Genomic DNA, 10,996 nt, shown 5'->3' on the forward strand with positions numbered 1-10,996 from the left:
AGCCAGGAGGCTGAAGTCTTCAACCCTGCCCCTCCCCAAGCTGACTCAGAACTGCCTAAGGGTACAAAGGGCAACTGGGGGCACAAGTGGGCAGCTATAACTGTGTGCAGTCTGGGGGTGGCCAGTACGACACCTGTGCCTCTTTATCCTCCCTCTCCGGTGGCTGCAGAAGAGCCAGGAAGCCTGGCACAGGGTCAGCCAACAGTATGTCACATGTATGCTTTTGTGCAGTTTCCCCACCTCTCCCGCTGTCACGCAGCCTCAGTTTCATCCTCCCACCATGACATTCTCTGTCACACAGATGCTACCACACCCAACCACCACCTCACACTCGTATTGTCACACACACGGTCACACACACTGATGCACACTGTTAGATTTGCCCACACAGCTGCACATTCGCACGATCTCACAGGCAGTCACATATGCGCCCCTCTGTCCATTTATCCTTTCCTGGCACTTTGTCCAGGCATAGGCTCAGTGCCCTACCAGGTACACGGATCTGCGGGTACACGGACTGGCCTCCTGGAGCTTATACAGTATGAAAAAACAGATATTGACCAATAACCTCTCCACATAGGGGGCTGAGGCAGTCAGGGAAGCCCTCCCTGAGGAGCTGAGACACGGAATGGGGGAGAAGTCGGAGACGCATGGGAGGGGGTCGGGGAGCAGGCAGGGGCCAGCTCTGGCAGGACTTTGCAGCTCTGTACCCCAAGAGTAAGGGGCGCCGGAGGGGCAGACACTTGGTGTGTCAGTGTCTACCCGCCTCTCTTCTGTCCCCATGTGGAAGTTGTGGGAGATAGAGCCCTCTGGAGGCGGGACCATCCGGAGCTCGCTTCTAGGCCCGGGGGCGGGGCCTGGCGGGGTGGGGCCTGTGGGGCGGGGGCGGGGCCAGCGGGGGCCAGCAGTCAGCCGCGGGGCGTAGCGGGTGGCGGCGGAGGCTGCCCCCGAGAGGGATCCGGTAATCGGAGCCGAGGCTGGAACCAGGGGCGGGCGGAGACTCCCGCGCCGACGCGGCCCTAGAGACTGGGGCGGCCCTTACTCGCAGTCTTCGGCCCCGCCCCGCGACCCGGTCCGGGCACGTGGTAGGCAGACCCGGGCGGTTCTGAGCCCGCGACCTCGCAGGACCCTGAGCCCTGGGCACAGTCCGGAGCGGGCGCTGAGAGGCAACCGCGGGCCCAAGACCGGCAGAGAGCGAGGTGGGGGGCCCCGGAGAGGAGTAGAGCGATCTGGGGTTCCATGGGATAAAATCCGGGCAATTGGGAGAATGATTTGGGAAGGGCTGGGGGAGTCAATGCCTGGGATCAAACCTGGCTCAGCTATTCTCTAGCTGTCCCCGAACCTCTCAGCCTCAGCTTTCTGCTCTGTAAAGTGGGCATTCAGAGGCACAACTTCATGGGGCTTTTTGGCGGATTCAAATGGGCATGTGTCGAAAGCGGCCAGCACGGCTCCTGAAACAGAATGGGGGCTCCAAAACGGGGTGTGTTCTCCCTGTGGGACGTTGGAGGAACCGCCCTGGGGAGGGCCTGTGTGCAGATGGAGTCCACTGGGCCCCAGACGGGAGGGGTAGGTAGCCACTCGCTTTGCCCCCAGCTCACCCCCGCGCAGCGCCATGGCCAGCGAGGGTCTCGAGGGCGAGCACCCGTCCGTGACACTCTTCCGTCAGTACCTGCGCATCCGCACAGTCCAGCCGGAACCCGACTACGGTGAGAACGCGGTGGTTCCAGGGCCTGCGGTGGGGCCCCAGGGCGGGGACTGTGCTCTATACCAGACTCCAACCCCTGTCACCCAGCTGAGCCCCACTCTGCTGCCCCAAATGGCGCCTCAACGCCTCTAGCCATTCCCCAGACCAACAGACTGCTCAGCCGCCCCCTTCAGACTGTGCTGCACCAGAAGTTACTCCTGGTGGCTAGTTAAGGAACAACTTCACCTCACTGCCCAGTGTTTGAGGTCGAGGAGGGGAGACCAGACAGCCACAAGGAAAGACGCTCCAGAAGCCTACTGGGGCAGGACAAAGGCCACAGCCCTTAGGGAATCAAGCTTGGTGGCTGGAAATTGTGGACATGGGTCCAAACCCCTGCCCTGTATTTACCAGCTGGGAGACATTAGGTGAATCTCATGTCTCTGTACCACAGTTTTTCTATTTCTAAGGAAGATAGCAATCACTCCTGTTTCTAACTGTGGACTTCCCACTTGACCTTCCACAAAGGGTCCCTGACTGGCCAAAAATATCTTCTTCCTTGGAGACAGAAATGCAGGTGTCCCTGAGGGATGTGGAATTGCACTGAGGAGGCAGCAGCCCATTTCGAATGGGCTCCCCTCTCTGAATGCACCCCAGCTTTGCCTGGATCGGTGGGAAGTGTAGGTAGGCAGAAGCAACCCCAAGACTCTCTGTGTCCCCAGGGGCTGCCGTGGCCTTCCTTGAGAGGAGAGCCCACCAGCTGGGCCTGAGCTGTCAGAAAGTAGAGGTGAGCTTGGGGCCCTGCATGGGGAGGGGATCTGGCCCTGGGGCATCTCCTCACCTCCTGGTCCTCTCCAGGTGGCACCAGGCCGTGTGGTGACCATGCTGACGTGGCCAGGCACCAACCCCAGACTCTCCTCCCTTTTACTCAACTCCCACACGGATGTGGTGCCTGTCTTCAAGGTGTGTGGGGGGACGGGGGGAGTGGTGTAGGCTTTGAGGCACGCGAAGATGATGTAGACCTTCTCTTGGACCCCAGGGATCCTACTGGGCTGGTCCTAAAACTGACTCCTGATCTCATAGGGCGTTACTCTGTTCAAGCAGCTTTGGTCCAGTGGTCCATTCTGTGCCCACAGTGGGGGTGGGGGTGATGGTGGGAACAGAGTTGAGGGATGGCAATCAGCTGCCCACTTCAGCCCATTTTTCCCCTTCACCACCCCACTTGACACCCCAGCTCTACTATGGGCTTCCAGGACAGGGCCACAGTTGAGCAGAATAGAATAAATTTGGGGCTTGGGTCCTTCTTCTCATCTCCACCCCAGGAACACTGGAGTCATGACCCCTTTGAGGCCTTCAAGGATGCCGAGGGCTACATCTATGCCAGGGGCACCCAGGACATGAAGTGTGTCAGCATCCAGTGAGTGCCCTCCATTCCCTGTCCCCTCCAATGTCACTGGCCCATTGAATTGACACAGGACCTGGGGTGTGATTGGAGAAACTCAAGGCCAAGGAACATCTTGACCCCTTACCTTGGACAGGAATTACCACCATTACATGGATAGGGAGACTGAGGGACAGGGATTTCCCAGAGTCCCCCTACCAGATTGTGGCAGAGTAGGGCCCAGGGCCCAGGGCTCCAGCCTGCCCACCCAAGCATCTGGTGGCTCCCTCAACACCTGGCTTACCTCCTGTCATTGCCCCTCAGGTACCTGGAGGCTGTGAGGAGGCTGAAGGCTGAGGGCCACCATTTCCCCAGAACCATCCACATGACCTTTGTGCCAGGTAGGAGTGGCTTGGGGAGGGACACTTTCAAGGGAGGAGGATGTGTTGGTGAGGGTGGCTCCCTCATCTCATGTCCTTGTTGCTTTTGCAGATGAGGAGGTTGGGGGTCACCAAGGCATGGAGCTGTTTGTGCAGCGGCCCGAGTTCCAGGCTCTTAGGGCTGGCTTTGCCCTCGATGAGGGTGAGCAGGGTGGCAGGCCCCTGAGCGGCCAGTAGGGGATAGGGAATCTGCTAGTGGGGGCTGGGCCACTCCACCCTCTGAATCCCCTTTTCCTCCCCAGGCCTGGCCAACCCCGCCGATGCCTTCACTGTCTTTTATAGTGAGCGGAGCCCCTGGTGTGAGTATGGGCTCAGCAGGAGGGTGTCACTGTGCAGATGGGGTGCTGGGCCAGAGGGGCAGGGGCCTGCCCAGGGTCATGCAGCAGGTTTGGACCTGAGTAGGCCTTGAACCCAGAGCCTCTGCCTCCCAGACCCTTCCTACCTGGGCTTCTCCTTCCTGAGCTTCTTAGGGTAACCCCCTGCCATGAGCAGAAGCCAGCTCTACACTGTGCATTCTGTGGGGGACAGCCCTGCCAGAGGAGCTTGGAATGAGGGGAAGACCTGGGTCCACCCCAGGGCTGATACTTTTTCAGCCCTACCCATGCTTAAGACACCCACTTCTCACTCATTTTTCCCAGGGGTGCGGGTCACAAGCATCGGGAAGCCGGGTCACGGTTCACGCTTCATTGAGGACACAGCAGCAGAGAAGCTGGTGCGTGGCACACAGGGAGGGAGTTTGGGAATTCCCAAGGCTCTATCCCAGGGCCACTCTCACATCCGATCTCACACTCTCCTAGCACAAGGTCGTGAGCTCAATCCTGGCTTTCCGGGAGAAGGAGAGGCAGAGGTAAGGCAGCCTGGGAAAGAGGGTGGGGGTCTGAGCATCTGTGCAGGAGAGAAAGGAGGTTCCCCCTGCTGCCCCTACCCTGTCTCCCACCGCAGGCTGCAGTCAAACCCCCACCTGAAGGAGGGGGCTGTGACTTCTGTGAACCTGACTAAGCTAGAGGGCGGCGTGGCCTGCAATGTGGTACCTGCTACTATGAGCGCCAGTTTTGACTTCCGTGTGGCACCGGATGTAGACCTGAAGGTGCCACCTCTACCTGGGTTTGGAGGAGGGAGCCAGGTCCTCAAACCTATCTTGGAGGCTCAGGGAGAGCCCGAGAGGTCAGCTCATCTCCCTTCTCATAGGCTTTCGAGGAGCAGCTGCAGGGCTGGTGCCAGGCAGCCGGCGAGGGAGTCACCTTCGAGTTTATTCAGGTATCGGCTGGGGACCCGTGGTCGGGGAGCCGTGGGCACAGGGGAGACCGGGCTGGCTGAGTGTGGGTCACAGTGGGAGTGTGTGCTTGGTGTGCGTGCATACATCTAGACATGGCTTTAGCTATGAGAGACACGTTTTATTCACCAACAAGCATTAGTCATGGAGGCCACTGTTGGGTGCTGAGCATAGCATAGGAGTAAAATTAGGCACAGTTCATGGCCTTCTAGTCCTTACAGCACGAAAAAAGGAATAGACCTGAATTAGACATTTGTATAATATTACTTTTACATAAGTATGAACACATGTGGTTCAGGAAAGGGTGGGACCCCACACTCTGAGAACCCATAACGAGTATTCGGCCGGTCTGAGAGGTCTGGGAGAGCCAACCTGAGGAAGGGCCACTTGGCCTAGGATATGAAGGATGGACAGGAAGTAAGAAGATGGAGAGCAGGGCAAGGTCCCAGACCTGTGGCTGGACTGGCCAGCTGGGCATCTGAATAGGTGGATTGAAGCCAGGGTGGGGAGTGGGGGTTGGATGTGTGCCTGTGGCAGGCACAGCCCACCCTATGAAGAATAGGGCAAGATGTCCGGGCCCTGTCCTGATCTTGCCTTCCTTCCCCTCCCCCCAGAAGTGGACAGAGTCCCGAGTGACATCTACTAATGACTCAGATCCCTGGTGGGCAGCATTCAGTGGGGTCTTCAAGGACATGTGAGCATACTGGCCAGCCTTTCCCTTTCCTCTGTCCTTCCCCTACCTCCCTTCCACCTTCCTTGTCCCTTCAATCCTTCCCTTGCCCTCTCCCCTCACTGCCTCCCCATTCACCAGGCTCTTCCCTCGGCAGGAACCTCACTCTGGAGCCAGAGATCTTCCCAGCTGCCACCGATAGCCGTTATCTCCGTGCGGTGAGCCTCATGCAATGGATGAGCAGTGGGTGGGCCTGGATCCTGGCCTTCCTCCTAACAGCTTCTCCTTGCTCCCTGCAGGTGGGGGTCCCAGCTCTGGGCTTCTCACCCATGAACTGCACACCCGTGCTGCTGCATGACCACGATGAGCGTCTGCATGAGGCTGTGTTCCTCCGTGGGGTGGACATATACACACGGTTGCTGCCTGCTCTGGCCAGCGTGCCTGCCCTGCCCAGTGAGAGCTGAGTCCCAGGCTCCCCAACCTCTACCCCGGGAGTGTCCATCCTGACCAGTGTTAAGTACCCCTCTGCCCCCCTGCCCCACAATAAAGTCTGTGTGCGGACAGGGGCCAGTTCTGAAGTACTAAGAGCAGATGTTCATGAAGCAGGGATTCTGTCATTTTCTTTGTGGACATGCTGTTATCACCCCCAGTTCAGATGAGGAAACTGAGCCTGGCTCTGGATATGTCTCTAGCACCCTATGCTGCTCTTGTGCCCCTCCACACGGCATGCTCATTCAGTACCACCCAGCCCTGTCTGGCATCAAAGGACCATAATTCTTGTTCTCAATGGTCACTATACCTATATCTGACTTTTAAGGTCGGGGATACCATCCGCGTTGAGGGGGAAACTAAGACAAAGATCTCAGGGAAACATTCCTGGCTTTCTGGAAACACACTTGGGATCCTGAGATAGAACTAGAACTGGAGGCCAGGTGGGCCCTGCCAGATGTCGGGGCAGGCAGATAATGAGCAAGTCATGACTGCTTGCCATTTGCCAGACCCTAGGGATGACAGGTGTGGCGCCTGCTCTGGTGTTGGGAGCTTGAGTCACAGAGGGGCAGGAGCCTTGGTAGACCTGGTTAGTTGACTTTAGGGTCCCCAGCACCCTGTGTAGGGAAGGATCAGTGTGCAGAGTGGCTCACGAATGGGGGCTTCAGTCTGTCAGCACTGCTAGGGCTCTAGGCAGTACCAAGAGTCACCGTGGCCCTGAGAGTTGAGCCTGTTCCTCTAGCCTTTCCGATCTAGTCCTGTTCTGGCCTCCACGGGAACTGGGTGGGACAGGTATGGCTGGGCTTTTCAGTGCTGATAGTGGCCAGAGGGAAGTCCACAGCCTGGTTCTGTGGCCTGCAGGCTCAGTCCCCATGGTAGTAACCCCTGCACCTGGAGTTCTGACAAGGAGCCAGGACTTTGTTACCTTTGAACCCTCACAGCAGCCCCTGGATGCAAGTTTCACCGGAACCCCTTTAGAAGCTCTGCTAGAATACCCTGTCCAGGACTGCATAGCTTGCAGGTAATGGGAGTCCACAAAGAATTGAGACTCAACAACTGGGGACCTGTGCTTCTACACAAGGGAGGCTCCATGCAAAAGCTGAGTGCAGCAAGCTGGTTGTGATGTTCAGTAAGCCTAGTTGAAGCCCCTGACCTGGGGTCTGGCCTCCCCCTTCAGACTGCAGCAGGATGACTGGGCAAAGGGGTCTTTATGCCCCCTCTCTTGGGGATTAGAGCACAGGCCTTAGTGGAAGCCACATGACCTGGTAACCTCAGGCTGGGCCAAGCTACCTTCAGGACATAAATCCTGCTTTTGGTCCCTTTCAAGACCCCACCTATCTGACACACCCTGGTAATGGGGCAGTTGGCCATCCAGAGCATGCCAGGATGACAGTCATGAGCTAGCAGCCCAGCCTTGGCTGGCCAAGCAAACTTTCTGGGGTCCAGCATGGGCTGCCTGGGTCCCAATGCGACTTCCATCCCAGCCTAGCTCCATCATCTTGGAACAAATTTCCTTCCCTGTAAAACAAAAAGAATAGTAATACCTACCTCAGAAGGGAGACCATTTATCATGGGTTGTAGCTAGTACCCCAGAGTAAGGAAGTGAAATCCTTGAGACAAGTACCCAAGGCTGGCTCACAAATTACATGATCACCATACTCAAAAGTGAGTTTTGAGGACTGGGTGACCAGGAACAGTGATATGCTTGGCACCTTCTATAGGAAGCCCCCAGATACCAATGACCACTATACCACTTGCTTCATTGACTCCTCTAAGGATGAAGACTTTGCAAATAAAGCAGCTGAGCCAGGGTGCACAGCAGGGTCTGGCGCAGTTGCACTAGGAAGACAGTGCCACCACTGCCCTGCCTGCCAGGGCCCCCAGCGCTTGGGGGGACCAGAACAACCGAAATAGTGGATGCTGGCCATGTACACTAGGAACAGCTTAAGTGTGGAATGGCTCAGGCCAGAGTGCAGAATTCAGCAGGGTCCTTTATCTCCTGGGTAAATTCAAAGATCAGGATGTTTGTGATTACTTTCCTCACCAGCCTGCCTAGTCCAGCAGGCTATGTGCTCCAGCCTCCCTAAGGCCCACCACCATTTCTTTTACCAGGTCCCCTTCCTACACTCCAGAACCCCATTTCCCCTGACTCCCACCCATACCCTACCACCGAGAGAAAGCAAAAAATGGAGGTACCAACCCCACTCCAACCCTAATTCCAGGATCACAGACACAGGCCAACTGACAGATCCTGCCGCAGGTTTATTTGTACAAATAGCACAGGAGGACACCAGCCCCATGCAGATAGAAGCCCAGGGGTCACACCAGTCCTTCTACCCTCACACTGGCAGATGGAAGCCTCTACACTGGTGCCTTTGTGGGGGCCTGGGCACCTTTGGGAGCCTGAGCCTGAGCTGCAGCAGGAGCTGGAGCAGGAGTTGCAGCTGCAGCCTGGGCCTTGGTTTGAGCCTTGGCCTTGGCCTTTGGCCGGCAGAGCCTGAGACCCTTGGCAATGCGGGCACGAGCACGTTTCCCGAGCTTGGGGTGAGCGATGTAGGCAAGTCGATTGAGCTTGCGGCTGCCACCCTTTGGGATCTTGGGCTTGACCTCCTTGGGCTTGACAAGGGCCTTGATAGCCTCGGCACGTGCACTCATGGCCTTGGCGTTGTTGGCCTGCATCTTCTTCAGGCCCTTCTTGTTGTGCTTCTTGGCAAAGCGCATGTTCCTCAGGAACTTGGGGTCTACCTGGAAGGCAAAAAAAAAGCAGACACTGTAAGCGCAACAGGTGGGCCCCAAGTCACCTGTTGTGGCCCTCTCCACAGCTGTACCCAGGAGATTGCCGGGCTCCAGCCCAGGCCTACTGTGGAGGTAGACAGTGATTGCCGGGCTCCAGCCAAGGCCTACTGGGGAGGTAGACAGTCAAACTTAAATGCTGAATTATACACCCCTCACAAATCACCTGAAGAGAAACATGTACTACAACCCCAAAAGCCAACACTCCACCCTAATGCTCCACACACACCACATTTTCCGGGCTATATGCCCAGAGCCCAATAGAGCTCAAATCAAGTGCAGAAGGAAAGAACAAATGAAGGCTGCCCCTTCTGCCAGGGTTGCAGGGCGTCAGCTCAGTTTTCCTGAAACCCCTCAGGGCCATCCCCACCTCTTTTAAGGAAAGTGTCAGTTAAACACCAAACCTGGTACAACAGATTCATGGCAAAGAAGGCTGAAAAAAAAATCAAGATGGGGAAATTGAAGCTGTGAAATTCAAAGATTCATCCCACAGATCAGAGACCAAGGGCACAGGGAAGAGACAGGACCCTGTTCTCTTGCTTAGACCCTGTAGCCTCAGCCTTCTCAGCCAATTCTTGGAACTCCTTGGCACAGGAAGGAAAGCTGACCCCCAAGCTCAGCACCGGGTCAGATCAAGGTCATGTGACTAGAAGAATGGAAGACTCTCACAAAGTGCGCAGTACACAAAGATAAAGCCATTCCCTCCCTTCAAGTGCTCTGGATAAACAATGGGGATGGTCAAACTACCCTCAGGAGGCAGGTTACAGTTGACCAGGGAGTTACGACCTGGGCTGGGAAAAGCCAAGTAAAGGTTTCTTATGGGTTTGGCAGAACTTCAAGTCCAAGCAAAAGGTGGCTGGATAGAGAAACCGTGGACTTTGGTAGTCCAGGTAAGACAAGAGACAGTTCATAACGGTGCTCAGGCAGATGCTGAAGCCAGAAAAAGATACATGAAAGGCTCTCTGATGGTGCAACTGGGGCCAAACAGACACACTTGTATGTGATGCGGCACACACACTCACCCCCTTAAGAGATTCGTATCTTTGTGACCGGGGCTTCTTGATGCCATTTCTGTGCCATTTCCGTGCTGTGAGGAAGTAAAGGAATTAGACCAAATGAGATTTGCTCTATTAAGACCACCCAAAATCACAGCTGGCCAGCCTGGGAAAAACCATTACTTCCCAGAGTAGGCCTTCTTAAGATCTGGAATAACCCTTATCATTGAATGCAAAGCACGGTGGGTATCTCAAGCGGATGCCTGGCTTCTACAACTATAACCCAAAGGTAACAGTGACTGAAAACAAAATCAGCCCCAGGCCCACAGTAGAAATGCACCCCCTTGCCCTGCCCCGCATCCCTAGTTCTTGTCAGGGTCTGAAGTGTGAGATAAGAGGTTGGGCCAGGGGAACTTACACTGGTTGTGCGTGGTGTGGTTCTTGGACTTGGCCATATCTGCACCTGGAAGAGGAGAGTGGCGGTCAGGCCCGGGGGCTCACAAGGCTGGGCCTGTCACTGCCGCCCTGATGTGGAAGGACGTGGGCCAGAAGCCGGAATGAAGCTGCACACAGATGCCTGCCTTGCATCTGCGGCCTCCACCGGCCTCAACTTACTCAGCACGACCCGACGCCGGTCCCGCCTCCCGAACTCGGGTAACAGTGCCCTGAAACCAACCCTCCCTCCCAAGGCTGCGCTCTACCCCAAATCCGAGTCCTCCCCCTCCCATCCACTCCTTGAGAACCCGCAAGCACCATGCGCGCTCCGCGCCTTCCGCTCCCCACAGTCACGCAGCCGGTCTCCCTGTCCTTCGCGGGGTTTGCGCCCGGCAGCTGGCTGGGAGCCGCGGATGGGTCCGGATACCGCGCGGCCAAAACTCACCAAAGCCCGCGGCTCCCGAAGCGCCTTGGACCGGAAGAGAAAGAGGAAGGCCGCTGTGCAGCACGGGAAATAGGGTCGTCCGGGCCGGAAGGTTCTTCCGGAAAAGCTTCCCCCAGCGCCGGGAAGAAAGGTTCCGAAGCCTGGGAGGGTACAAGCCAGATGGGAAGGCGGCGCTACGAGCCTCGCGCAGCTTCCTGCAGGTTTTACCCACGTTTATTCTTCCTGGACTAGGCTCTTGGGGCCCAGTTCTCACTAAAGGTCCCGAAGACGAAGGGAGACCCTGAGGAATACATGCTAGGAAAGGAGTGACAGACTTGTGTTCTTTAAAAGTACCTTGGCTGCTGTGCGGAGAATGGACTGTAGGGGGCAGAAGTGAAGCGGGGGAGGTGTGGGG

General features: G+C 56.7%; 2 protein-coding genes across 3 annotated transcripts; one reads left to right on the forward strand and one right to left on the reverse strand.

Annotated features, from left to right (window-relative positions):
- The first annotated feature begins 913 nt into the window (after positions 1-913).
- ACY1 (aminoacylase 1) lies at positions 914-6,011 on the forward strand. 2 transcript variants are annotated; one of them, XM_045493011.1, is made up of 15 exons: positions 914-1,085; positions 1,594-1,706; positions 2,404-2,468; positions 2,540-2,644; positions 3,004-3,098; positions 3,387-3,463; positions 3,555-3,644; positions 3,745-3,801; positions 4,141-4,214; positions 4,300-4,349; positions 4,445-4,589; positions 4,691-4,759; positions 5,390-5,469; positions 5,603-5,663; positions 5,745-6,011. In XM_045493011.1, exons 2-15 carry the CDS (start codon positions 1,613-1,615, stop codon positions 5,907-5,909), a joined length of 1,227 nt encoding a protein of 408 aa, XP_045348967.1. In that variant the 5' UTR covers positions 914-1,085; positions 1,594-1,612; the 3' UTR covers positions 5,910-6,011. The 2 variants fall into 2 exon arrangements, with proteins under 2 accessions (XP_045348967.1, XP_045348968.1); XM_045493012.1 differs by lacking the exon at positions 914-1,085 and adding an exon at positions 1,092-1,199.
- Positions 6,012-8,176: 2,165 nt separating this feature from the next.
- RPL29 (ribosomal protein L29) lies at positions 8,177-10,697 on the reverse strand. The gene is made up of 4 exons (XM_045493024.1): positions 10,603-10,697; positions 10,141-10,185; positions 9,750-9,814; positions 8,177-8,679 (listed from the first exon to the last, which is right to left on the reverse strand). Exons 2-4 carry the CDS (start codon positions 10,175-10,177, stop codon positions 8,296-8,298), a joined length of 486 nt encoding a protein of 161 aa, XP_045348980.1. The 5' UTR covers positions 10,178-10,185; positions 10,603-10,697; the 3' UTR covers positions 8,177-8,295.
- Between the last annotated feature and the right edge of the window lie 299 nt (positions 10,698-10,996).

Source organism: Leopardus geoffroyi, chromosome A2 (genome assembly GCF_018350155.1).
Source record: "Leopardus geoffroyi isolate Oge1 chromosome A2, O.geoffroyi_Oge1_pat1.0, whole genome shotgun sequence".
In the NCBI taxonomy this organism is placed as follows: domain Eukaryota; kingdom Metazoa; phylum Chordata; class Mammalia; order Carnivora; family Felidae; genus Leopardus; species Leopardus geoffroyi.